This window comes from Vombatus ursinus, unplaced genomic scaffold (assembly GCF_900497805.2).
Source record: "Vombatus ursinus unplaced genomic scaffold, bare-nosed wombat genome assembly UNPS02014909.1, whole genome shotgun sequence".
Lineage (NCBI taxonomy): Eukaryota > Metazoa > Chordata > Mammalia > Diprotodontia > Vombatidae > Vombatus > Vombatus ursinus.
In genome coordinates this window covers 1,469,304-1,496,544 of record NW_020954687.1, presented here as the reverse complement: position 1 = coordinate 1,496,544, position 27,241 = coordinate 1,469,304, and the positions used below count along the sequence as shown (strand labels likewise).

The following is a 27,241-nucleotide window of genomic DNA, read 5'->3' as shown; positions in this document are numbered from 1 at the left end:
ATAGCCTTTCTAAGGCACCTTCTGTGAAAAAATGGCATCTCACGTCTCACTCAAGAAGTAGCTTAACTTTCATTTCCCGGTTTAGTGTGAGGTTCCAGAAGTTCAAGGTCTGGCCTAGAGCCTTCTAGGTTTGGGTCTGCCATCATTGGCAGGTGTTCTGCTGAATGTAACCAAAGGGACCAGCTCCTTAACAAGTAAGATAGGCGAAAATAAGGATAAGACAACATTGCCTTACCCTTGTCAGAGATTGGTAAGATAGCATTTTCCAGAGATAATAATTGGCCTTGCTCAGCTGGATAACATTCTGACTCAGTCAGTTGGCCATCAGACTGGGTTTCATGTATACAGGCAGATTTGTCAAGAGCCTATTCGTCCTTCCTAGGCTGTGGCCACCGATTTCCAGAATGAGAGTGCAACGGCCCTGGCTGCTGCCGCCACTCGGCATTTACAGGAAGCTGAGCAGACCCAAAGCAGTGGCACTGAGCACTGGTAAGGAAGGAGTGACGGAGGCTGGGTCTGGAGAGAGGACTGTGCCAAAGCCTGGACAGAGAGGTGCTGTCAACAGACAAAGGGAGACAAAGACAAATCTCTTTGGATGGTCATCCATCCAAAAGCTGGTCTTCCCAGGATTAAGCTACTCTTTTTTTTTTTTTTAAGCTCTCTTACTGCATTGGCTTAAGGAACCCAATATACATGTAATTTGTATTGTGTTTCCTTTAGTTAGTTTTGGTATAAAACTTCACCCTGCCCTGGTTAAAGATAGAGGTAGTAAAAACTGATGAGGAAGACCCCCAGCCAATTCAATTCTGTTTGAACTATCTTGCCACACAGATCTGCAGTCCTTAAGTGGTCAGCTGTAGGTTATTTGTTTGTTTGACTGACTAGGTAGAGGGCCCTACTGTCTCATCCTTTGCAGGTGGAAGATCCATGAAGCTTGTATGCTGGCTCTAGGCTCTGTGAAGTCTATCATTACTGACAATGTGAAAAATGGCAGGATCCATTTTGATATGCACGGTTTCCTAACCAGCGTTGTCCTCGCAGACCTCAATCTCTCAGGTATGTTCTAGCATAATGCCCAGTCCCCTGGGCTTACTTGTATTTCTCTTTGAGTAGTTAGGGCAGGTCTTACCCTTCCACTCTGAAGCCGAGCCAGGCCCTCTCAAACGTCAGTCTGAAAAATTTGGCTCTGGCTTTTATCTGTCAAGAGAATAATATTGCTGAATTCAGGTTTTCACCCAGCTATTCTTGTTTTCTCCTGAGGTGGCCACATCAATGTTCTTTTGGTCCCAGTTGTCCTTGGCATTTGAATGAGCTTTGATTCTGCTTGTTACTGACCTCGTCTTTGCTCCTCTTCTGATTAGATCCAGAACATCCCCAGGGGTTCTGTGTCAGGCTCATTCTCCCTCTACTGCATTTTTTTCAAGCTTTTATTCTCAACTTGTAGCCAAGTGATTATAATTTTCACTTCTCACCTCCATGAAAATTTCTTGCCTATAAAAATAGCCCCTGTTCTGTTTGTATGAGTTCTCAGTCACACTTTATGATTCATTGTTTTTGCTATACTTTATTCCTTTTTCTGTGCTATATACCCTGCTTCCATTCTGTTATATTTTCATCCCTTCCTCTCATGGAGTAGGGTGATTTTCTTCTATCCCATTCTCAACCCATACATTTGACTAACATTCAGACCTGGAAGCTCCTGTGTTACTTTTTATTATAATTTTGAACCTCAGTCTGGTTTCCCCCTGGTCTTTGTAATAGTAACTTCAACCAATTAAGACCATCCCTGCTCTTCACTCTTCTCTAACAGTGAATCTACTTACTAGGGTAGGTTATCTGTGAAAGTATATATTTCACCATTACCTCTCCCCCAAGACATGAAATGATCAGAAACCCTTATGTCAGGTCCATAGAGAGTGCCCTATCTCATAGCAATCATGTCATTTATCTAAGACAGTATGTGAGCTAGTTATTTGTATGCATGTCTTATGTACCTAACTGATTCTAAGCTCCTTGAAGACATAAGCCATGTCTTTTTCCATATTTGTATCTGGAGAGTCTTCCTAGCACAGAGCCTTGTACATTAGATGGTCAAAAAGATGTCTGAATGAATATAGGTATTGGAACATATTTCCAAATCAACCTGTGCCTTTTAGCCTTTTTTCTAACAAGGAAACTTGAAAATCTTGAAGGATCTGAGAACATGGGTGCTAGAATTTTACCTGTTCCCCCCAGAAAAAGTAGAGCTTTTCTAGAATGTTTTTCCACATTGTGTGTCTTTTCATTGGATTGTGAGCCCCTTGAGGCAAGAAACTCTCTTTTGCCTCTTTTCATGTACCCAGCACTTAGCACAGTGCCTGGCACATGGCAGACACCTAATCAGTGCTGATTGACTGCCTGACTTAAGTATATATTTTGATTAGAACAGTTTGAGATAGAGGTTCCTTAATAAAATAAGAACAGCCGTGAGCTATTATATAGATGGTAATAAGTAAGGTGTGGAGAAGGGACTTTCTGTCATAGGGTGGATAGGGTGAGATTTCTTGCCTTCTTTTCTCTCATCTCTTAAGATCCTTCTTCCTTTTTTTAGTTAGTTTGCATGTGTCTTAGAATCCAGTTCAAGTTGGCTTCAAATTGGGCTCATGGGGGCAGCTTGGTGGCGCAGTGGATAGAGTACCAGCCCTGGATTCAGGAGGACCTGAGTTCAAATCTGGCCTCAGACGCATAACACTTACTAGCTGTGTGACCCTGGGCAAGTCACTTAACCCCATTGCCTAGTCAAAAAAGAAAAAGAAAAGAAAACAAATTGGGCTCATGGCAGGAAGGATCATTGTAGTAAGAGGCCTCACTGCTCCGTCTTTGTCTCCCTTAGTCTCTCCTTTTCTGTTGGGTCGGGCTCTCTGGGCTGCAAGTCGGTTCACTGTTGCCATGTCCCCTGAGCTGATCCAACAGTTCCTACAGGCAACCGTGAGTGGTCTGCATGAGACGCAACCCCCGTCAGTGCGGATATCAGCCGTCAGAGCCATCTGGGGGTGAGTGACCTGAAAACTTCCAGTCTGTGAGTGAGGGGAGTGATTTGGGGGGATAGCCCAAAGCAAAGCATCCCAAACCACAGGTGGCCTATTGATTTGTTTTACCTGGAAACAGAACCACTTATAGATGCTGGAATATCTTAAGAAAAAAACTGATAAGGTAAAGAAGGAAAGGACTATTTTCTTAGTTGCTTTTAGCTAGATGGATGAATAGGCGGTTCTGATGGTTGAGTCTAAAAAATCCTTCTCCCTTCCTCCTCCATTCCCTAGAATCTCCCACCCAGCCTAAGATGCTTAAAGGAATAAAAGGATGCTTCTTTGTCCCTCCCAGTTTTACCTCAGTGTTTTTCGTGGTAAATGAGATGCATGAGAAAAACAGAAGCACAAACAAGTTCACAGCTCTCTTAGTGATTGGAAGCTACTCCTCTGAGGGGTGGAATAATTGGAGTAATAAGTGTTGGCTGAATGTGCTTATGGTTGACCCTGACTGATCTATCGCTCTGTCTAGTTATTGTGATCAGCTGAAGGTCTCAGAGAGCACCCATGTGTTGCGGCCCTTCCTTCCCAGCGTCCTGGATGGCTTGGTTCACCTGGCAGCACAGTTCAGCTCAGAAGTCCTCAATTTGGTGATGGAGACGCTGTGCATCGTATGCACAGTAGACCCAGAATTCACAGCCAGTGTGGAAAACAAAATCTGTCCATTCACCATTGCCATATTTCTGAAATACAGCAACGGTATGTTTCTACTTACACCTACAGGAGGCAGGAGGATGAGTTGACTGGGGGCGGGGAGGGAGGGGGGGGTCTTCTAAATGTGTTTGAAAAGAGAAAAGGTTAGGAACAAGTGGACTCAGGTGGAGATTTCATTTCATCCCTTTGGGATTTGAAGAACCAGCCATCATAAGTAAGTACAGTTTATATGAGGTGAGGGCCATAGCCCATCTGTCCTCAGAGTGTAAATGTGTCAAAAAAAAAAAATGTTAAAACCAAGCCATGGACCAGCTATCCAGCGTGCCTGCTCTGGGGAGCTCTGAAGGTGCTGGACAGGTACAGGGATCGAATCACAGGTTTACCCGAGTCTTTGGAGGTTCACGAGTCTGAATCCTCCCAGCTGCCGCTTGAATGACACTGAGTGAGGAAGAACTGCAGTTCAGGTGGTTTCACAGGCCTCCTTCAGCCTGAACCGAAGTCTCTTCCTTGTCCTAGTTCTTCCTCTAAAACTCTAGAGAATGAGTCTAGCCCCTTTGCCAGCTCTTCCCGCCATGCCTTCCTGCAGACTCCTCTGGGCTAAACATGCCTACTTCCCTTCCACATCCTCGTGTGTCATGGTTTGGAGTCTCTTCACCTTTCTGGTCACCATCCTCTGGAGACTACCATTTGTTCATGGCCAGAGCTTACACCAGTACTCCTGCTGTGACCAGCACAGAGTCATTGGGGCCATCACCTTTCCTCTGGCATCACAGTGACTTCTGTTTCGTTTGTCAGTGGTGTTGCTCAGGGGATAGAGCATCGGGCCCCAGATCAAGAAGACCTGAGTTCAGATGTGGCCTCAGACACTTAGCTGTCTGTGAGACCCTGGACACGACACCTCACCTTTGTCTGCCTTGGTTTCCTCACCCGTCCGGTGGGGATAATAACATCACCTACCTCCCAGGGCAGTTGTAAGGATCAGTGAGATAACATTTGTGAAGCCTGGCACCTGCAAGGTGCTTAATACATGCTTCTCCCCTTCATTCCCCTCTTCTAGCAGCCATGTTCCTGTGCTGCATACATTGAGCTTGTGTTCGACTAAAACTCCAGGTCTTTTTGAATGAACTTCTATTAAGCCAACTTTTTTTTTTCCCTGTATGCCGTTTTGAACCCAGGTTCAGGAGTTTAAATTTAAATTTATCTTCATAAAATTCTATCTTCAGATCAGTGCATCATTCTAGTTTTAAGGTTTTTTTGTATTCCAGATTTGTCATTAAACATATTAGGGGTCCCTCCACAAATTCGATAAGTAAGCCTTTATTTAAAATGCTTAGTAGACCAGGACTAAAGACAGACTCCTTCTAGTGACATTGCCAAAAGTTAACAGCACTCTAGTACTTTGGGGGTTCATTTATTCAGCAAATTGCAAATTCTAACTCTGTTGGTGGCTAATCACATGTCTACACCTTGGCCCTAATGACATCATTGGAGGCTGGTTAAATATCCTGTTAGAATATAGATATATAAATCTCTGGCATTTTTCTGATCTACAAGTCAAAGTAAATATTAGCCATTAAAATGAATTTTCATCATTCAGGAAAAGCTTCTTTTAAAATGTAGCCTTCAGATTTGTTTTGAGGAGTGGATTGCAGTATTGTGTGTGAGAATATTATTTGTGCCTGGGTGAAACAATTTAAACTGGAATTGAACCCCGCAGAAGTCTGTTCTTTCAGTAGGCCTTGCTTATTATTCTGGGAAGAGTACCTGGGTTGTTTTTCTGTTCTTCATCATTTACTCCTTAGTCAATGTATACATCTTTTCCCCAGACATAAGCATTTAGAGGAATAGCTTCAGCCTCAAGCTCTTGATGCCTTCTTGTTCTCTTACTTGGTGTAGAGCATTTGCTTTTAAGATAAGTTTTGGCCATTCTTCCTGTCAAGCGTACGTTAACCCAGTCTAGACTTTATAAGAAGAAAGGAGTAAGGGTTGCCTTTGGAAAGATGCAGAATTTCATTTTAGTAGGAACATTAGTCCACACTCTAACAGAACGTAGCGTGTTTTTTTTGGGAACGGCGCTTAGATACTTTCAGGTTACTCCTTTGGCCTCACTGGAGTTCATGGTGATAAATTAAATAGAATCCAGCACCATGGGGGATAGAGGCAGGCATTACCTGGCTGAAACAGGAAGGCCCAGACCTCCTGGGAGACATGCTGGTTTTTTTACTTCAGATCCCGTTGTTGCCTCATTGGCTCAGGACATCTTCAAGGAACTGGCCCATATCGAGGCCTGTCAGGGTCCCATGCAGATGAGATTGATCCCGACTCTGGTCAGCATTATGCAGGCACCTGCTGACAAGATCCCTGCTGGGCTGTGTGCGGTAAGTAACAGACACCCATGGGGAACTTTACATAACTGTGGGTGTAGGAGGGAGAATCTGAAAATCTTACCCTGGTATTCTGAGAGTATGTTAGCGGAATGAAAATACATCTTCATGGACACAGGCCCCGTGAGGACATCAGACAGCACTTGATGGCTTTTTAAGATTCTCGTCATACAGAGGTGCCCTCACTCAATTGCACATAAAGTTGCCCATGTATTGGATTACTCATTTTGCCACCAGGCTGTTTCCCAGCTCTCAGTGTCTAGAAGAGTGCTTGTCTATTTAGAAGGGGGCCAGGAGCCTCCCTATTACCTATGCAGCTTTTTCTGCAAGAGCAGGGTTATTCTGCCCACTCTGTGCTGTCTGTTTCACTATAGTCTGGAAAGAAGCCTGGTCTGCGAATCTCCCAGGAAGAAGTAGCCCTGACTGCCCTTCTTTTCTTCTCCCCAGACAGCCATTGATATTCTGACCACAGTGGTTCGAAATACAAAGCCTCCTCTCTCTCAGCTACTCATCTGCCAGGCGTTCCCTGCTGTTGCACAGTGTACCCTAAACACAGACGACAATGCCACCATGCAGGTACCAGAACACTGGCTGGGAAAGGGGGAGGTGAGCAGCTTCCTGGCCTGCAGCCTTGTGGTGGGCCAGAATCCTGGAAGGCTTCCATTGTGGCGTCCTGATAGCGTCCTTAAATGGGAGTTACTCAATAAGAGAAGATGCCAGGGCTCAACTGTCTGTGCTCCTGTGGACCTGTGAACACCACTTGAGGGTGGTGGGTATCTGGGTATCTGCTGCCCACTACAAGTGTCTAAGTAAACTTGGGAAAGTCTTCAGAATGAAAATCTGCGAGGTCTGCCTGATAGATCTCTAGAGAAGGAAGATGCCTCAAGTCTTTTCTTGCTTCAGCTCCTAACTCTCTGGGTGGCATGTCACTTCCTTCCAGGCCTAAAGTACTACAGCTGATCATTGTGGTTATTGGTACTTGCTAGTGGACTTTGGTTAACTTGGAAAATCGCTGGGTAAAAAAGTGTTGTGAGAAAAAAAACAGCACACAATTCCATAGGGTTTCAAGCCATATGGTAGCCCCTGGTTACTGCTTTTTCTGGTATATGACCTATCAATAGGGCGTGTGTTCTGCATTGTTTTTCTAGGAATGATGATGAATTTCCACTGAACCATTCGTATTTTTGCCCACCTCTTCTACCATTGTCCCCACCCCCACCCTTAAACCTATGCGATCAAGGGTCATCTCAGGGAATTGGGTGCATTTTAGCACGTAGAGATGGAAAAACCCTTGTTCACATTCAGATCGTGCTCTGGCCTACTGAACTAACCAGCCACAGATAGCAGCACCCCTAATATGGACCAAACGCTTTGAGCTTATCTACCTCAAAATAAGATTTCATGAGGTTGGTAGCAAAGTTTGTGATGGTGGAATTTCTGTTCATGCACATCCGTGGGCTCCAGACATTCCACTCTTCCTCAGCTTCTCCTCTGTGTTCTGTCCCCTGCCCAGAATGGTGGTGAGTGCCTTCGGGCCTATGTGTCCGTGGCCTTGGAGCAGATTGCACAGTGGCACGATGAGCAGGGTCACAATGGTCTGTGGTATGTGATGCAAGTGGTGAGCCAGCTCCTCGACCCCCGCACCTCCGAGTTTACTGCTGCTTTTGTTGGCCGTCTAGTCTCCACCCTCATTTCCAAGGCCGGGAGGGAGCTGGGTGAGAATCTGGACCAGATCCTTCGTGCCATCCTCAGCAAGATGCAACAGGCAGAAACACTCAGTGTCATGCAGGTGAGAGGACAGCGGGAAATCTCAGCTGGACAAAACTTAGGGTATCGGGGTGGAAAAGTGATGGGACATTCACTCACAGGCTTTGAAGGAATAGAAGCTCATGTGTTGACAGAGTTTTCCCATTACCTCCCTGCCTTGCCATACTAGTACCGTGATATCTGCTCCTTTTTTCTATGCCTCAAGGATTGAAGCTTTAGCCCATATAAGTTGCTGCTTCCAAATACCTGTTTTATCTTAGTTGACATCATCCTTGGCGCTTTTGAAGCCCTTAAGCAAGTATTTCTCTTGTGTTTTCTTTTAGTCTCTGATCATGGTCTTTGCTCACCTGGTCCACACTCAGCTGGAGCCCCTCTTGGAGTTTCTGTGCAGTCTCCCAGGACCAACCGGTAAACCTGCCCTGGAGTTTGTTATGGCTGAGTGGACAAGCCGGCAGCACCTGTTCTATGGACAGTATGAAAGCAAAGTCAGGTGGGACCCCAACTCGCATATTTCATCTGCTCTTTCTCAGAGTGTTACTCTGCCTCTACATTTCTAATCTAACTCTCTTTATTCCAATTAAATATATCATAATACTCCTGTATTCTCTCATCACAACTCTTTACCTTATTTCCAATTCTATACCCTCCTGAACAACTGCCATCTTCAGATACCTTAGGATGATGCCTGGCTTATGCTGTGCCAGGGAGGCTGTCTAACGAGGCCTTTAAAGGATGCGCCAGACTCCCCTGGCCAAATCAGCAGACATTTTCTTCCTTACTGTTTATACCACCAACTCAGCCATTTTAACGCTTTGCCCTGGCCCACCTCTGTTTGGAAGAAAAGGTTCTCATTAGGTCAACTTCTAGATATCTAGACGCCATTCCATTTTCAGCTCTGACAAAGGGAGTCAGTACTTTCTAAAATTCATGGTGCAGGATTTCACTGACCCAGAAGAGAGAGTAATTAGAAACCACTTGTTCCTTGGAGTGGAACTAATGGCTAGGTGACTGTGAGTGGGCTGTCCTCTGTCCTCCCAGCTCCGTGGCTCTATGCAAGCTGCTCCAGCACGGCATCAATGCAGATGACAAGCGTCTGCAAGACATCAGGGTCAAGGGAGAGGAGATCTTCAACATGGAGGAGGGCATCCGCACTCGTTCTAAGGCAGCCAAAAGTGAGTGATGCTTCCCCCGATGCGATACCTAAGAGTTCCGCTTTGGAATGCAGGTTCTTCTTTACTGGTGTAGGAGACCAAGTTTTCTGTGCCTGAAAATCAGGATGCAGAGTGTAATCTTGAGCAAGTGTCTTCCTCTTTTGGGGCCATAATTTCTCTGTAAAAGAGGATGAATAACGCTGGCTGCTCTGCGGTATCCCTAGGCTTCCTGCTCACCCTTTCCAGTGTACTTGACCTGGGAATCTGTCTGCAGCAACTGCCTGAAGCTGTTCTGTTCCTTGGAAGTCTGTGTTCACTTTGGGGTAGAATTCTGACTTGCTTCCAGCCTAAGTCTTCAGCGCCGTCACTCTCTACACAGTTGTTAGGGGGTGACAATAAATGATGTGACCAACCTGACCTGCCCAGTGCTGAGGTGCCCTAAGCGGCTCCTCAGTGATGGCAGCGAGTACTCAAACGTTCTTTGGGACTGTGGACATTAAGAGACTGTGGAAGGCATGGGCAACTATGGGATAACTGGTGCTATGTGCAAGGACTTCCAGGTGGAAAGAGGGGACTATGTGTGCGCACCCACCTGTGGCAGTCTTCAGTCTTTTCTAGACTTGTTTCAGAGACCACCAAGGACCACACTGCTGTAACGCTCTCCTTCCTTCCCAGATCCTGAACGCTGGACAAACATTCCTTTGCTGGTCAAGATCTTGAAGCTGATCATCAATGAGCTTTCCAACGTCATGGAGGCAAATGCCTCTCGCCAAACACCAGCGGAGTGGAGTCAAGGTAGCGAGCTAGAGCCTTATCCACTTACACCCTGCTTCGGTTTGTCTGTCGCTGCAGCTGGGTGGCACATTGCACTGGACCTGGTGTCAGGAGGCCCTGAGTTCAAAAATGGCCTTAGACACTTGCTAGCGTTGTGACCCTGGGCAAGTCACTTGACCTCTGTTTGCCATGGTCTCCTCATCTGCAAAATGGGGAGAACTACCACACCTACTTCACAGAGTAGTGGTGAGGCTCAGATGGGATAATATTTGTAAAGTGTTTTGCATACCTTAGAACACTGTACAAATGTTATTATTAGTGCAACATCATGCTTCACGTGATTGATGGTTTATCAAACTAGTCTTGAATTCACTCTGCCCCTATCATTAAAACACTTTTCTTGAAAAAATTTGGGGTGATAGGAAATAGACCCTTCAACCTTTTTCTGTGGGGGGGGGGGGGGGGGCAGCTCTTCCTAAGATCTTTCTCTACGTTTTTTCCCCTGTCTCTGTCCTCAGGGGAGTCTGAGCATCAGGCCCTGCTTTTTCCTCTAATGAGGGAAGGAATTAAAAAATTGAGCATCCTACTAGGCTCAGAAAGAACTATTTCTGGGATCCATGATCCAAGTTTCAGGGCCCGCTGGGCATTTTTGTCTGCACCACCCTACTCGAGACTTAGAGTGATGAGAATTCTCCATCTGCCTTTCTCTTCCAAACAGATGATTCTAACGATATGTGGGAAGACCAGGAAGAAGAGGAAGAGGAAGATGAAAGCTTAGCCGGGCAACTCCTTTCTGACATTCTTGCCACAAATAAATATGGTAGGCAGCTGATGAAGGGAACAAAGAAGGGACCTGGAGATCAGAAAACATACTTTCTTTCAACATGAATTAGGGCAGAGAAAAGGGGAGGGGTTTGACCCTGAAAACCCTCGTCCTCTTGCCACATCTAACCAAGCCCTGCTTATCCCAGAAGAAACTGGAGTGTGAAAGTCAAGTTCTAAGCTGTAGGGGACATTGAGGTACCTCCACTAGTCACTCAGTATCTAGAGCTCCAGTACAGTCCTGGGTTAGTGGGTCCCGTTGGTCATGTGTCTCTGCATACCACTTCTTCCTGATTCCACCTTGGCTCTTGTCTGACAGACGAGGATTACTACGAAGATGATGAAGAGGATGATCCAGATGCCCTGAAGGACCCCCTCTATCAGGTCGATTTACAGGTGAGATTGTCTAGAAGGGGAGCACTGCCCTTCTAGACAAGTCTGGTGAGACCAGATCCACCCCCTGCTTCTCAGGAGAGAAGCCTCAATCCCAGAATAGAGGGTCGGCAGCATCCCTACGGTGCCCCAGCCCAGCTCATTCAACTCCTTGAGGCTGGTAGGAAACAGGCTGCACTTAAAAGCCACCTCTCTGGGAGGGCCCTGAGTGAGCCGGTGTCCTTTGGAGCTCGAGCACCCCGAACTCCTAAACAGGTACTTCCCTCAGCCCCCTTCGTGGGAGCAGGGGCTCCAGCTGCCTCCCTCCCCACCACCCAGCTGTGTGCCCTTGTCTCAGCTTGCTGCCCTCCTGGCAGACCCACCTTCACCACCTTGGCCCTGCTTTAGGTGGACAACCCTCCATGACCCCCCTCTGCTCTTTCCCCACCCAGGCCTATCTGACTGACTTCCTGTGCCAGTTTGCCCAACAACCCTGCTACGTGATGTTCTCAGGCCACCTTAACGACAATGAAAGGAGGGTGCTCCAGGCGATCGGCATCTAAGCTTCCGCCGGCCCAGCCACTCACTGTTCTGTAGCTTTCACTGATGTTGAGATGTACCTTTCTCCTACTGGAGCTGCCTCCAGCCTCTGGCCCCTCCCTGAGCAACACACACTGACTGAAGCGCAGACTGAGCTCACCAAAGCTGTCATAAGAGGGATGCTGGATGGAGGAATTTGGGGCATTCCCTCTGAGGACATTCTAGCACAGAAAACCATCTGACCCCTGCCTCTGCCCCTGGCCATACGCAGGGCTATTCCAGAGCTCTTTGCTGGACAGCCCTGAAACATACTTGGCCAGAAGAGGCAGGGGTTTCTGTGTTGATGGATTCTTTTTCTCCTTCTCTGGAGAATCAAAAGGCATGGTCCTTCATGTCCCACCAACTGACCTTCTTACTACCCTGACTTTCATAGGACAACAGGCATGTTTGAGTAGGAATTCCATTTTTGTCACCAGCCCCATACCACTGACTCACTAGGTTCTGGTTGGAAATGAAGAGCAAGTGGATTCCTGGTTGTCTCCAGTGACCCTTTCTCCTCTTCCTTTTACCCCCAGCCTCCAAAGTCTTTCTACTAAAACTCATCAGCTGATACAAATCATCACATTTTTGCTATACTGCATGAAACAACAAAACCTTCAAGCTGCCCTTCTCACACATAACGCACACAGTAAACGTGACAGAAGGCAGTTTAGGTTTCACTTTTAAGAAAAATACACAAGGCTTTTTTATGACCCACCACCCCAAAAGTGTATTTAATTTGCCTCCCATACACATCCATGTGAGCCAGTCTGACATACATTTCCCCCTCTTCCTCTCCACCTTCCCCCAACCCCATCCCCAGTGTCCTCAGAAATGGTTGAGTTGTAGCCCACAAATTAGCAATGTGTATTTTTCTAGGACAGTAACTTTTACAAATGAATTTAATCCATGTGGTATGAGGTGCCTCCCCAAGCACCTCTTTGCCTTCAATTCCCTTTGGGGGGGAAAGTAAAAATAAAGAGATAAAAAAAGAAATTAGGTGAAATCCAGTCTGATAGGAGCTGTAAATGGAAAGCCCCTGAGGCTTTTCATGGCAGCACCGGGTGGTAGTTTCCATCCAGTTGTGTGGTGGCTTCCACCCCAGATCAGGCTCATTGCCATGGTGGCCAGCGCTTGGGGGTACAAGTGCAGGATTGGGGGAGTAGGGGCTAGTCATTGCTACCCTAACCCCTAGGGTATTGTCTTCTCACTCTCCCTATTCCTTTCTTTCCTTCCATTCCGCACCCCACCATCATTTTCACCACTGTCGCTTCTATGCCCAAAGGATTTTTAGCTGTGGTTCTAACATCCCTTGTGTGTAGTGGCTGATCCCCAGCTCTCTGCTTTTTACATTCACGAGAGAACCCACTGAGGGAAGCAGTTGGTTGTGCCCCTTACAATCTGTGTCGGTTTAATTGGGACTTTAGGATTCTCTGTCTTTTTTTTTTTTTTTTTTTTTTTTTTTTTTTTTTGGCCTTGCCTCTCCAGAGAGGTTGAAAGTAAAAGTTTTGTTCTAGAGTCTGCCGTGGAGGCCTGGATCAGCCAGGGAAATCAGAAGAGTTCAGGGTTTGTGCTCTTGCCTAGGTAACTGCCACCTGTCTTGCAACTGCTGCCAAAGCGTTTCTCTTAGGTTGGCAGTCCTAAGGAATAGAAGAGGTTGGACTAGATAAGCACAGGTCCTTTCCATCACAAAGATCCTGTCTTTGCTCTGAAGATAACACTGGGGTAAATTAAGAATGCAGTGCAGTTGGCTTTGGGGATGCAGGATGGTGAGCAATTGTGGCCAATACTATCTTCTGCCACTAGGTGTCCCTGTGACTCTACCCCAAATTTGCAAAGACCCAAAGCATAATTGCCGCCAATCAAAATGACAGGGCCATCTCTTGGCTGATTGCTTGGCTCCCTAACAGCTGAGACACATCACATGGGATGCATATTCCCATATGGTGCCATGGAAAAGAGCCATTTGGAGTGTGGAATCAAAGGATGTGGGTTCAAATCTTTCCTCTGCCATTAACTGGGTTCCTTTGAGGGAATCACCCCTCTAGACCTTGGCTTCCTCATCTATGAAATGGCAGAGTTGGGCCACGTGACCTCTAATACCTTGCAGCTGTATTTCTGTCATCATAATGTCTCTGCTTCTAATGATGGAGCAGAAACACTCTTGGAGACTTGACCTTTGTGGAGTATCTGGGCTTTCATCCTTTAGAGAAATGTTTTCAAACTCCAATAGAATTAGGGGCCACTAAAACAAGATAAGGACCCCAGCAGGCCCACATTAGTGACTTAGAAAACCACGTATTGACGTCAACTATGTTTGATTCCATTTTAATGTGTTAAATATTTCCCAGTTGTATTTTAATCTAATGGAGGAGGGAGAGTTGATATGCCTGCTTTATAGTATCTGCATAAATCCTAAATTCTCTCTTTCCCAGGTAGTGACCAGCCTGTTTGTGCTAGGGTCCTCCATATTCTACATACCTGTCAAAAATAGGAAATACCAGTCTCGGGCATAAGAACCCAGTATTTGTAAGGCCCCATGCTAGCCACTAGATACAGAAAATCAGTTGCCTTTAGGACATTTGCAATCTAAACATGGAGGCAGAATACATAGAGTTAAAAAAAAATGTCAATTAAGAAAAAATATGTCAATTAGTGCTGGCAGTATGTATGACAGTTAAAAAGAAGGGGTAATCACCTTGGGCTGAGGTGGTCCAGAAAGACTTGAGGATAGGGACAAGTATTAGGGCATTCTAAGCAGAAGCAATGAGCAGAGACATGGAGGTGGGAATATATCATTTGAGAATAAAGTAGTCCATTTTGGCTTAGATGACTAAATTGTGGGGAACTTTGAATGTCAAGCTAACTCCTATGGGTTTTATTTGATAGTAGGGAGTGTTGGTCAGAACTGCTTTAGAAGGATTGGTGAGGATGCAGGATAGATTGAATCAGGGACAGTCAAGGCTGGAAAGCTAATTGGAATGCTATAGTAGTCTAGAAGTGAGATGATGAAAGACTAAATATAGTGGTGACATTCAGAAGATGGAATATAAGAACATTGTGAATTGACAGGATCATAAACTTAAGAGATGAAAGGATACTTAGAGGATATATAGCCCCATTTTACAGATTCCCAATTAGGAGCTTCAGGCAGGCCTGGCTTGGGAGTAGGAGTGTGCGGTATAAATGAGTCTTGGGGTCTCTTCCCCCCCCCCCAGCAAGTGGTGTCATGGCACTTCTGGGTTTAATACTAAAAGCAAATGTACCCCTCAAATCTGCATCTATATTGAGGTGGATTTGAAAGTCATCCCAACTGTCCTGTGTGTATGTTGTTTGTACATAGTTCTTTTGATGGTATCTCCACCCATTAGACTGAGCTTGTATTTCTTTGTCTCTTCAGCCTTAGCACTGGGCTTGGCACATAGTAGGCACTTAATAGATGCTTATTGATTTTACTACAAGAAACCAGGTTATTATGACTTCAACAAGGAACTGTTAGGTTTTTAGGGAGGAAGTTTTTCCAGGTGTATAATGCAGACCCTGGCCTACAGGCACTTTCTGGAACTAGCTAATTAGGAAGGTGGGGTAGATTCTAGGGCCAGAAGCCAGAATCCATTAACCTAGTGTCCACCCTGCCTCTGGGGTAAGACCTTTTTGGTAGCAAGTGAAGCCTGTGACTAGTGATTTCAGCTGCTTCTGTGCTTTAAGACAATCTCTCTTCCCTCTCCTTGGTGGAAGAGAAAGCAAACAGCTAAATCCCCAACCTCGTCTCCCTACCAATGCAGATGCAGAAAAAGGAAAGAGGGAACCATAAATAGGATTGGTTTTCTGGAAAAATGACAAGCTCCTCTTCACGTGATGTGTTCAAAGAATCAAAGATTGGCCACTCCTCTGGGTCAGAATAGATGGGATTCCTGCATTGAGTAGGAGCCTGGGCTTAAGATATCATCCACAGTGATAAGTGCCACTTTGCTGGCGCTTATTTGTTTCCAGAGGCACCTGGTCTTAGCCATCCAGCTACGATAAGGAGGCTAGTCACTTCCAGCTCTAAGATTCTTTGATTCCTTGACTCACCGCTCAGGTTATAGGACTTTAAAAAAAAAAAAAAAAAAAAGGAGATGATAGGGAAACAAGAATTTGTAAATAGAGCAGGCCTGGAGCTACTGGGAGGGATCCTGACCTAGCTGGATCCGGGCTTAGTGCTGGAGGCTTTGGTTGCTCTTCTCTGGTGATTAATTCCAACTGTATAATCACCTTCCCCAGATACTGTGGCTGCTGCTAGATGGGAACTCACAGCCGTTGGAGACACCAAGGATCAGAGGATCATAGGTTCAGAGCTGAAGGGGCAGGGAAGGTTAGTCCAACCTACTCATTTTATAGAGAAAACTAAGACCCAGACAGATCACATTGACTTGCCCAAGGTCATACAAGCAATGAGTTGCTCTGGGAGGATTTTAATCCGGGACTTCTGATTCCTTATTTATTGCTCTTTACATTGTACCATGCCAAAAGCGTAGTAGTGAAATGTAATGGAAAAGTGTGTATTACCCATTCCCTATGTGCCTAGCACTGTGATAAACTCTGGCAAGACATTCTCCACTTTCAAGGAGCTCACATTCTAGTTAGAGAAGAAACATATAGAAAGGTGGCAGGATAGATGGAAAGGCCTGGTAGTCCTTAAAGTCAGATGACAATTCCCCAAGGATCAGAGTACAGGGACAGGGGCCAGTAGTAAGGCCCAGCGGTCCACCGTCTCACTGAATGTTGTCTGAGATTCCCTCCTCATCCAGGCGGAGTAAGGGGCCGTCTTCCTCACCAACAACTATTCGAAGAAGGATAGTGGTTCTGAGATCTGGAGTGAAATAGGACTCTGGGCTTCCTCTGTGGGGGATGAGGAGGGAAGGGGTGGGGTAAGAATCTATCACCTAGTGGGAATTGAGCAAACGGGTTTGGGGCCGGTTGCTCAGAACAATCATTCCTCATACAATCCTAGTTAATCTTCTTTCTTCCTCTTAGGGAAAGGGATAGTGTTTGGGTCTGAATGAGAAGGAGAGGTTAATCTGACTACAGGGCTGAAGAGCAGAAGGCGTGGACTTCCTCCAGTCCAAACCCTCTACAAAGCTCTAGAAGTGTCCACTCTCTGTTCTAATGTGGGGTTGGGGTAAAAGAGCTATCCATAGCCTGGGGGGAGCGGGGGAGGGGGAAGAAACTCTAAACAGAACCCTTTCCCTTGGCTCAACCAGCACTCCTAAAATAGCCCCTGCTAGCCATCCAGTTCTCTTCCCCCCAACCCCACCCTCCCGACAGTCACAAACAGCCAAGGTGCCATTTAGAGACAGACGCCCAGGCCCTCTGAGGAGCAGACTGGCCCCCCAGTCAGGTTTCACAGGAAGGTAAGGAAAGCACTGAGTCACAGAAAGCAAAGATCCCGACATCAATTAAGGAAAGGCCCTTAGCAATTTTCAGAAGAAGAAATCAAAGTTACCAGTAATCACATGAAAAACCGCTCTAAATCACTACTGATTCGAGAAATGCAAATTATAGTAACTCTGAGGTACCCCCTCACATCTATCAGATCGGCTAACATGACAGAAAAGGAAAATTTAAAAAGCTGGAGGGGATATGGAAAAATTGGGACACTGATGCACTGTTGGTGGAGCTGTGAACTAGTCCAACTGATCTGGAGAACAATTTGGAGTTATGCCTGAAGGGCTATAAAACTGTATACCCTTTGACCTAGCAAAAGTAGTGACTAGGTCTGTATGTCAAAGAGATCAAAGAAAAGGAGAAAAGGCCTATTTGTACAAAAATATTATTGGGGGGGGCAGCTAAGTGACCCAGCGAATAGAGTTCTGGCCTTGGAGTCAGGAGGACCTGAGTTCAAATCCAGCCTCAGACACTTAACACTTACTAGCTCTGTGACCCTGGGCAAGTCACTTAACCCCGATTGCCTCACCAAAAAGCAAAAAAAATATATATATAGCAACTTTTTTTGTAGTGACAAAGAATTGGAAATCGAGGGGATGCCCATCAACTGGAAATGGCTGAACAAGTTTTGGTCTATGATTGTGATAGAATACTATTGTGCTATAAGAAATGAACAGAATGGTTTCAGAAAAATCTGGGAAGACTTATATGAACAGACACAAAGTGAAGTGAACAAAATCAGGAAAACGTTACACACAGTAACAATATTACACGCTGATCAAGATTAGCTATTCTGATCAAAGTAATGAACCAAGACAGTACCAAAGGTCCTACGATGAAAAATGCTTTCCACCTCCAGAGAGAGAACTGATGAGCTGTGAATGCAGATTGAAGCATACTTTTTTTACTCTCTTTATTTTTGTTGTTTTATTTTGTTTGTTTTCTTTTCAAATGGTTAATATAGAAATATGCCTTGCATGACTTCACATGTATAATTGATATTAAATTGCTTGCCTTCTCAAGGAAGGGAAGGAAGGGAGAGAGAGAATTTGGAACTTAACATTTTTTAAAATGATTGCTAAATTTTTTTACATGTAATTGGGAAATATTTAACAAAATAAAAATAGCAAAAAGAAAAGAAAAATCCCCTAGTACTGACTGCTTTGTGATTAACTTTCATTTTATCATCTCTGTTATAGTAAATAAAACATGAAATTTGAAGTAAGAGAAACCAGGTTCGAAATCTGGCTCTGTTGCTTACTGATTGCCTCATTTTCCTCCTCTGTAAAAAAGAAAAAAAAGAAAGAATTGGACTAGAAGATCTCCAAAGGCCTTTTCAGCTTTAAATCTTATGTGTGCTTGGAGGATGGAAGAGAACAGTCAGGGATATCTATGCCCCTCACCCTCCCAGGGCCCATGAGGGAAAGATTTGAGGATCAGAACCCACCGTGCCACAGACTGCTCCCACACGACTGTTGGACTGGCCGAGTGCCCAGGCCCTGGAGGTTGTAAAGCAGAAAACTGGAGAGAAATTATGATGACTTCAGAGGAGATGAAAGCCAGATCTGGGGGTGGGACATTTGGCTGCGGGGAGAGGATAAAGCAGGGAAGCCAGCTCTGTCACTCTAAGCAACCCACGCAGCTGAACCAAGGCTAGGTCTTAACACCAAGGTATATCCTCTGACCCCAAGCAGCCTGGCACTTTGCCCACTCGGGCTTCTATTTTAATCTGCTCAAGTCAGGGTAGGTGGAAGAATTATTCCTGTAAGGGGATCCCCCAAAATTCAGGATTGGTGTGGAGAGGGTTCAGGAAAGACCTCTAAGTTAGGTTGTAGCAGCTGATATGGGTGGAAACTGTTCTTCCTTGTTCTCTGTTCCCCCATCCTACCTACCCCAAAGAACAAGATAAAAGAATGGGGGCTTCCAGTACAGCAAGAAGTGTTGAGATTAGAAATCAAGATACACTTTCTAACTAAAGATGTGAATGTGTAAGACTTAGGGGTGCCTAAGGGACCTCTTTCTCTGAAGGTCCTTTGGAACAGTAGAAATAATCATTCCTGTGGATCACTTGTCTAGAAAGAAGTCCAGGCGCCTAGGCTGTCATCTTTCACTAGGTCCAGACACCTCGGCTGTCATGTCAGAGCCTAGTAGCTAGGGCTGTGTGAGCTTAGCTAAATCAGGATTTCTATGCAGCATCCGTTTCCCTAACTCTCCACTCCCGCTTCCAATCCTCTGCCTCCCCTGTTGAGGATATTGTGAAGACAGATGAAATCAGAGGAAAAGTCTTTGGGAAGGAGGCTGTAATTATCTGTCTGCAGTGGCTGAGGGGGCAGGTCTGGTGGTGAAGGGTGTGGGTGGGGCATTATTTGAGATTAGAAGCTCTGCTCAGGGTGTGACCAGGGTGACTACTCTTGAACAGGCATCAGGTAGAGTTGGGGGGGGTGGGCAGAGAAAGAAAGGTGATCCTAAGCTCACAACAGCTTACTCAATTCAACATATTTTAGGTTTCCAAATAGTACCAGTTAAATGCTGGGAATGGGGGGAAGTAGCTCCTAAGGGATGCTCAGTAAATATATATATATATATATATATATATATATATATATATATATATTTTTTTTTTTTTTTTTTTTTGAAATAACTGAATTAAAGCTGTCTAACTGTGGACCAGTCTGTCTCATGGGAGCTGCCTTGAAAATGGTCAGTGACTGGATAACTACCCTTTAGGGATATCGGAAAGGGTGATTCTACACAGATGAGGTGGATAGTTGGACTAGGTGACCTCTGGTTGTTTGTGGATTGTTTTTTTTTTTTTAGGCAATCAGGGTTAAATGACTTGCCCAGGGTCACACAGCTAGTAGCTGAGGCAAGATTTGAACTCGGGTCCCCCTGACTCCAGGGCAGGTGCTCTATCCACTGCACCACCAAGCTGCCCCGGTTGACCTCAGAAGTCCTTTCCAGCTCACATTCTAAATACCCCAGGTGAGGAAAGGGACTAAGGAATAGGAAGATGAGATGTAAGTATGTAGGTGGGAGGTTTTAAATGCTGCTACCCACCAGCCCTGGAGAGGAAGCCTTGGAGCAGGAAGGGAGCAATCGCAGGATTCAGAAGTCTGTCATTCGGTCCAAGCTGAGCCAGGTGACTCAGCACTGTAATGTATTCCCACTCCTGCTCAGCCCCACAGAAAAACAGGGATTGGGTCATCCTCCTTCTCCTCTTCTGCCCCCACATACAAGCACATGCACTTAGTCTAGACTGGCTTCCTCAGCTCCAGCCATTGACCCGCTCCCCTCAGTCTTTCAGTTGCCCAGACATCAAGAAGGTGCCTGCTATGAATACAGAGGCCCAGGACCCCAAAACTCCACCCAATTATTTGCTTTTCCAGGTTGAACCCATCTAATCTAACCTAGTTAGGATTTGGAAAGGCTTGGGGAGAAGAAAGGGGGTGGGGGAGGGACCCCACTTTCAACTGTGATATTAAACAGTATTTTTTTTTTAATGTAAAAAAGTTTCTACTGGGGGCTAATTGGCAGGGTAGTGTGGTTACTTGGTGAGCTCTAGATTTATTGTTCCTCTCTCTCTCCATAGTGGATTCTTACTCCTCTACCTTCTTCCCATATACAGGCCCCAAGGTGAGGCCAAGATATTCTGACCAGGTCCGGGGATGGAAACAGTTTCTATGTGTCCTTAGCCAAAGCAAGTTCCCAGAGGCTGCCCACCTTGACCCCAGAGAGATGAACATCTTCTTCATCTTCAACTGCGCTTAGGCCTTGTGCATGCAGATAGAAGGAAAAAGCACGAGAAGGCTCACAAAACTAAGAACTAAGGGGGAAAGAAGATTCAGTAGGCACAGGAAGATTGGGGACAAAGGAGTAGGGGGGGAAGTGATTGGGTTGTGGGACCTGGACCCCTAAAAGGAAAAGACCATGTCTCTAGAAACAACCCAGTGACTGAATTTTCCCATACATTTAAGCATTCCAGATCACAGGCACCTCCACCCAAAGCAACTGACTCACTCCAACCCACCTAGATCACTTAATTAGTTTACCTGACAGTCCTTTCACTAAATCCCACTCCAAGACTCCTTGCATTTACTTACTATGGACTCCTTAATCCCAATCTGGACCACCTAATTAGCCTACTTTGATGTCCTTTCACTGTTGTACCTGGCTCACCCCAGACTATTTACCATTCCCTTAGTCCCATCCATATCCTTTCACTGTCCTTTTTGTATATAAGCATCAATCTCACCCCCATTAAGTTGCAGGTTCGCTAGGAACCCAGCCAGCTCCTATTGGTGTTGCAATAAACCTTGTCATTTGACTTAAAGGTTTGAGTGCATGAATTCATTCTAGGCCAACACTGCCCTGTACCCTGACATTTCAGGGTTCCCAGGAATAGGGGCCAGACTAGAAAGAATGAAGGAAGCTGTGAGGAAAGGGCTAAGAGCTCACACCTAAAGGCCCAAGGAGTCAAGGTGCTTACTTCCCTCACTCTCACCCTCCTCTGGGTCCAGTGACATTCTTACCCTCCAGTATGGCCAGTTGGAGCCATGAACTGCCATATTCACCCAGTTCACCAGCTCTCCCACCCACATGTCCATGGATAGGAAATGGGTCCTTCTCCATGATCACTCCTGACCAGCATCCCTGGTTCCCTTTTCATCCTCACCTCTCAGAATGTCAGAGCTAAGTTCTTCCATGAACAGGACCATGTTTTTTCTCTGACTCAGACAAGCAGGGAAGCAAGAGGACAGAAGTGGAGTAGCACAGTGACTGGAAACCCTGTGACTGATTCTCCTGGTGGGGATTGGAGTTGAGTTAGGGAACAGCAGCTCCTTCCCTCTGGATGTACTTCACCACTTCAACAAAGAGCTCCAGGCATTCAGGAAAATCCCAAAGGAAGCTGTTAATACCCTCCATTCTTGACCCTTTCTCCGCCTCTCCCTCAACTCTTCTTCCCTGATTAGGACTAAACTTTGTTCTATCTGAACAAACCTGGTCCTGCTTCAAAAACCATTTACTGAGTACCTACTTAGTGTATGACGTCCTTGGGCCTCAGGCGGGGATATAAGGATAAGTGATCTTATGGTCCATGAGGTTCCTGCCCTCATGGGGACTATAGCAGGAAGATGAAGTGCAAAAAAAAAAAAGACAAAAACCCATGCAACAAATAGAATGTAAGTGCCTAAGAAGTACAGTCAAGTGCCATCAGAGTGCAGAGAAGAGAGAAATTCCTTTCTCATTTCTCCTTCCAAATCAGTTTCCTCACCCCTCCCCAGCCAAAGTATTCCCTGACTAATCTTATCCAGCTCTGCTCTCTCCAAATCCTCAGCATCCCCTCAGCAATTAGGTTTTTATCTCTGTGATTATAACGAGTTCTCTCCTGCCTTTTTCATTTGTTTCATGACTGTCTCTTACTTATACGTCCCACCTCCTAAGGCAAAGACCTCATCTTCTTTGTAAAGGATGCTCTCTGCACAGGGTAGGCGTTCCAGTAATATTTTTTCGAGAATTGATTCTGTTTTCCCCTCGCTAGCCAATATTATAAGAAATGAGCCATTTGTAACTCTTTACTTTTCCAGGCTTTTAGCATCTGACGCCATGATTTTCCTTGGGGTTCTTTTGTAATGAGGGATTTCATCATTGGTGTTGAGCTCTCAGGGATGACACCATTGAGATTTCAAAGTGTATTACATTGTGGATATTATTGGTTGTATGAAAGTTGGACAACAGGACTATCTTCCTCATTACTGGACCCTAAGAGCTGCCACTGCTGTGCCATCATCACTGGCACAAACAAGAAAGGGAGTGTTGAAAGGAAAATTCTTCATTTGGGCTTTCAGTCTGATTAATGAAGCAAAACTCAGGACAGAAAATTGAAAGGATTTTATTATAAGTAGGTCAAGGTAGCAGCACATTTACTGGCTGATCACTGAAGATCAGCAATGGCTCCAAGGTGGGGACAACTTTTATAGGTAACTTTAAGAGGATTCATATAGGTCCACCTCAGCAAAAGAGGTGGGGCCCTTGAATCTCAGTTCCTCCCCAAGGTAGCAAGAACACAGGTAGGGGTAAAGATAAAGAGCAGGTAATACAAAAAGCTGCAATCTCAGCGTCTCCTTCTCCATCTGAGCCTCCCCCAACACTGGTTGATAAGCAGGGCTGAGAACCACAGCGTGCTGAGTCAACATAACTTGCAACAGGAGTGTCATAGGATTGTGGATTAGGGGTAATATAGTACAAAGATCACTGTACCTGGAATCAGAAGACCTGGGTTTCAGTCCCTGCTCTAACAGGATGACCATTGCTTCTCTCTCAACTCAGCTATCTCATCTTTTTAATTCTTCAGTTGGCTCAGTGTTGTCCCACTCTTTGTGACCCCATTTGGGGTTTTCTTGGCAAAGATACTGGAGCAGTTTGCCATTTCTTTCTCCAGCTCATTTTACAGATGAGGAAACTGAGGCAAATAGGGTTAAGTGACTTACCCAAGGTCACACAGCTAGTAAGTGTCTGAGGATGGATTTGAACTCACAAAGATGAGTCATCCTGACTCCAGACCCTACAGTCTATCCCCTGTGCCATCTAGCTGTCCTGTCTTAGAATGTATCAACAATATGGGCACTATCTACCTCTCAGTATCCAGTTCAGTCCAACAAAAAAAAAAAATAAGCAACTACTTTGCTTAAGCACTATTCTGGGTGCTAGAAATAAAATAAAATATTAAAAAAAAAAAGAAGAGCCATGGCAAAGAGATTCCCTGCCTTCACGTAGCCCACCAACTAATAGAAAGCATAAGATACAGCCAGTCAGTCAACATGCATTAAGTGTTTACTATGTGCCAGGCACTATACAAGTGCAATGGATACAAAGAAAGGCAAAAGCATGGCACCTGCCCTCAAGGAGCTCACATTCTGTCAGGGGAGATAACATAAAAACAACTGTAGAAGATAATCTCAAAGGGAAGGACATTAGCCATTGGAAGGAAGGAAGATGGTAGAAAAGGCTCCCCTTCCCCCACCCCTAACAGAAATTGGGGTTTGAGTTGAGTGTTCAAGGAAGCCAGGAGACAGAGATGAGGGAGAACATTACAGGCATAGAGGGCACAAACAAGTGGGAATCATAGTACGATCATAGGTCTTGAACTTGAAACGACCTTAGAGACCATCTAACCCGGTCCCTTCACAAGTAAGGAATCTTCAGTCCGAAGATCTGGTTTTCATTGAATGGCCTATGATTTTAATCAAATTAATTTGAATGCTGCCTTCTTAGAGATGGATGAACTATCCTGCTGGTAAACCCTGTGGAGTTCTCATTTTTCACTTAGCAGCTTCTGCATTTTCCCATCATTTTTGTCAAACTAGTCTTGATGTTTGTGAGTGTTAGTCTATTAAATGCCAATGTTTGTTTCAAGGGTGCATCCACAAAGTTTTGTTATATTTAGGTAAATGGAAGACATTGTTAGTGATGAGAAGGTCATGAGATACACAAGTCTTCAGTAGTAAGGGACCATTGTCCTCCCAAGAACTCCCTGTCATGTCTGGTAGCCTGAGCCTACTCTAGCATTAAAGTCTCCCAGAATTATACGCTTGCCCTCTTTTGGCATATTGTTGATAAGGGTATCTTAGGGAATTAAACTACAATGTGCTGGCCTCATTGTTCAAATATCAAACGTTTTTGCTTAAAAGACTATTTTATGGAGAACTCACACAGGGCAAGTGCACACATGGTGGTCAGAAGAAGTGCAATAAGGACACTCTCAAGGTCTTTCTTAAAAACTTTGAAATTACCTATCAGATTGGCCAACATGACAAAACAGGAAAATGATAAATGTTGGAGAAAATAGATGTGGGAAAATTGGAACACTAATACATTATTGGTGGAGTTGTGAAATGATCCAATCATTATGGAGAGCAATTTGGAACTATGCCCAAAGGGCTATAAAAATGTGCCTACCATTTGACCAAGCAATAGCACTTCTAGGGTTGTATCCCAGAGAGATCACACAAATGGGAAAAGGACCTCCATGTACAAAAATATTCATAGCAGCTCTTTTTGTGGTGACAAAGAATTGGAAATTGAGATGATGCCCATCAATTAGGGAATGGCTGAACAAGTTGTGGTATATATGAATGTAATGGAATACTATTGTACTGTAAGAAATGATGAACAAGCAGATTTCAGCAAAACTTGGAAACACTTGTATGAAGTGATGCTGAGTGAAGTGAACAAAACCAGGAAAACGTTGTACACGGTAACAGCCACGTTGTGCGATGACTAATATTGATAAACTTAACCCTTCTCAGCAATACAAGGATCTAAGATATCTCCAAAGGCCTCCTGATGGAAAATGCTATCTGCATCCAAAAAAAGTTTGAATGTAGATTGAAACATACTATTTGCTATTTTTTTCCTTCTGTTGTCTTTTGTTTCCTCTTTCTGGTTGTTCCGCCTGTTGCTTCTAATTCTTACTTACAACATCACTAATGTGAAAATATGTTTAAGAGGAATGTATATGTAGAGCCTAGATCAGATTGCCTCCTTCTTGGGGAGGGAGAGGGAGAAAAATTTAAAACTCAAAAACTTATGGAAGTGATTGTTGATAAGTCAAAATAAATTTGAGAAAAAAAAAGAACTTTGAAATTGATCGTGTGATATGGGAGACACCGGTGGAGGACCACCCAGCATGGCATGCCTTTATCAGAGAAAGTGCTGTGCTTTGTGAGCAAAACAGAATTGAAGTAGTTCAAAAGAAACATGAGGTGAGCAAATCTAGAGAATCCACCCCAAATGTTCACAGGGACTATTTGTGTCCAACCTGTGATAGAGCATTCCTAGCTCATATTGTTTTGATGGGCAACAGTCAGGACACTACATATTGGGCCATCTTCAGTCTTTTTTTAAAAAATTCATTTTAAACTCAAATACAAAAACAAGGGGAAAAAATAGAACATTTCCATGTACACAGCAGAACATAAAGAGAGAATTCAATATAAAACCTTGAATTTCCATTTCGCACTGTTTACTTTTTTTGGAAAAACTATGTAATAAATACATTGTTCAAAACTGCCCAAATTTTCTGCACTTCCTTCTAAGTTTTCTTTTGTTGTCTGCTGTGCACTTTTAATTTTTTTTCTCCCTCCCTACTCTGCCCTAAAGAAAGCTATGGTTGAACACAAATATATATATATACTCACACATACTCACTCACACATATGTAAAACCATACTACACATATTTCTATTTATCAGTTCTTTCTCTGGAGGTGGATAGCATCTTCCTTCATAGGTGCAAATTTTTCCATGCTTTTCTAAAATCAACCAGCTCATCATTTCTTATAGTACAGTAGTATTCCCATATACCACAACTTTTTTAGCCATTCCCCAATTGAAGGGCATCTATCATTTTAGCCAATCTGATAGGTGTAAGATGATATCTCAAAGTTGTTTTAATCTGCATTTCTCTAATTGATAATGATTTAGAGCATTTTTTATTTTGAAGGAGTACTGGCTCTGGGAACCTGCCCCACCCCATCCTGAACTCTGAATGCAGCCTGAGGCATTGATGCATTCCAGTAATCCTCTCAACTGCCCTTTCATTGTGGTCTCCGCCCATATCTCCCAATTCACTGTTACCTCCGACCTGGCCCAACCTTCATTGTCTGTTATCTCACAATGACTGGCCACTTTAAATTGCTCAGATTCCTTAAGAGACTGGCCAATAAGGCAGATTTTTAGAATCAAGCCCACCTTGAATGGTGTTCTAATAAACTTTGTCTTTGGCTGAAGGAAGGCCTGGTTCAAATTCATTTGAGGCAACAATTTCGGGGTCTCAGTGATGGGGATGGGATCTGAACCCCTAAAAGGAGAAGACTATGTCTTTGGGATCTGGGCCCCCAAAAAAGAAAATCCCTGGACTTTTCCCAAATCTCTGGCATTTTGCTTGAGGCTGTAATCCACTCTTCTGGTCTTTCATTGTGGCTATGCCCAATCTCCCAATTCTGTTCCTGACCATTTCATACCCTTAATTCTTTCTAGACTTCATTCTCCCGTGGCCAAGTGGTCCCAGTTCCCTGAAGTTCTGTTCACCCCAGTTTCCTGGTCACTCCCATCCAGATCCTCCTTAGACCCCTCCAGTCACTCCGGACTATTTGGCCACTTCTGGATCCCTCCCACAGTCTTTCTGTATATAAGATTCAGCACCTCTAAATCTCAACACCAGCACCCTTGAATCTCAACAATAT

General features: G+C 44.7%; 1 protein-coding gene across 1 annotated transcript in view; it reads left to right on the top strand.

Annotated features, from left to right (window-relative positions):
• Positions 1-15,685, top strand: part of IPO9 (importin 9) — a 38,250-nt gene extending 22,565 nt beyond the window's left edge. The window contains 13 exon segments of the mRNA XM_027843403.1: positions 383-489; positions 917-1,056; positions 2,873-3,032; positions 3,541-3,767; positions 5,952-6,100; positions 6,554-6,682; positions 7,620-7,895; positions 8,197-8,363; positions 8,912-9,045; positions 9,700-9,819; positions 10,517-10,618; positions 10,940-11,016; positions 11,445-15,685. Coding sequence (XP_027699204.1) covers positions 383-489; positions 917-1,056; positions 2,873-3,032; positions 3,541-3,767; positions 5,952-6,100; positions 6,554-6,682; positions 7,620-7,895; positions 8,197-8,363; positions 8,912-9,045; positions 9,700-9,819; positions 10,517-10,618; positions 10,940-11,016; positions 11,445-11,555 — 1,899 coding nt within the window. The 3' untranslated portion in view covers positions 11,556-15,685.
• The last annotated feature ends 11,556 nt before the right edge of the window (positions 15,686-27,241 follow it).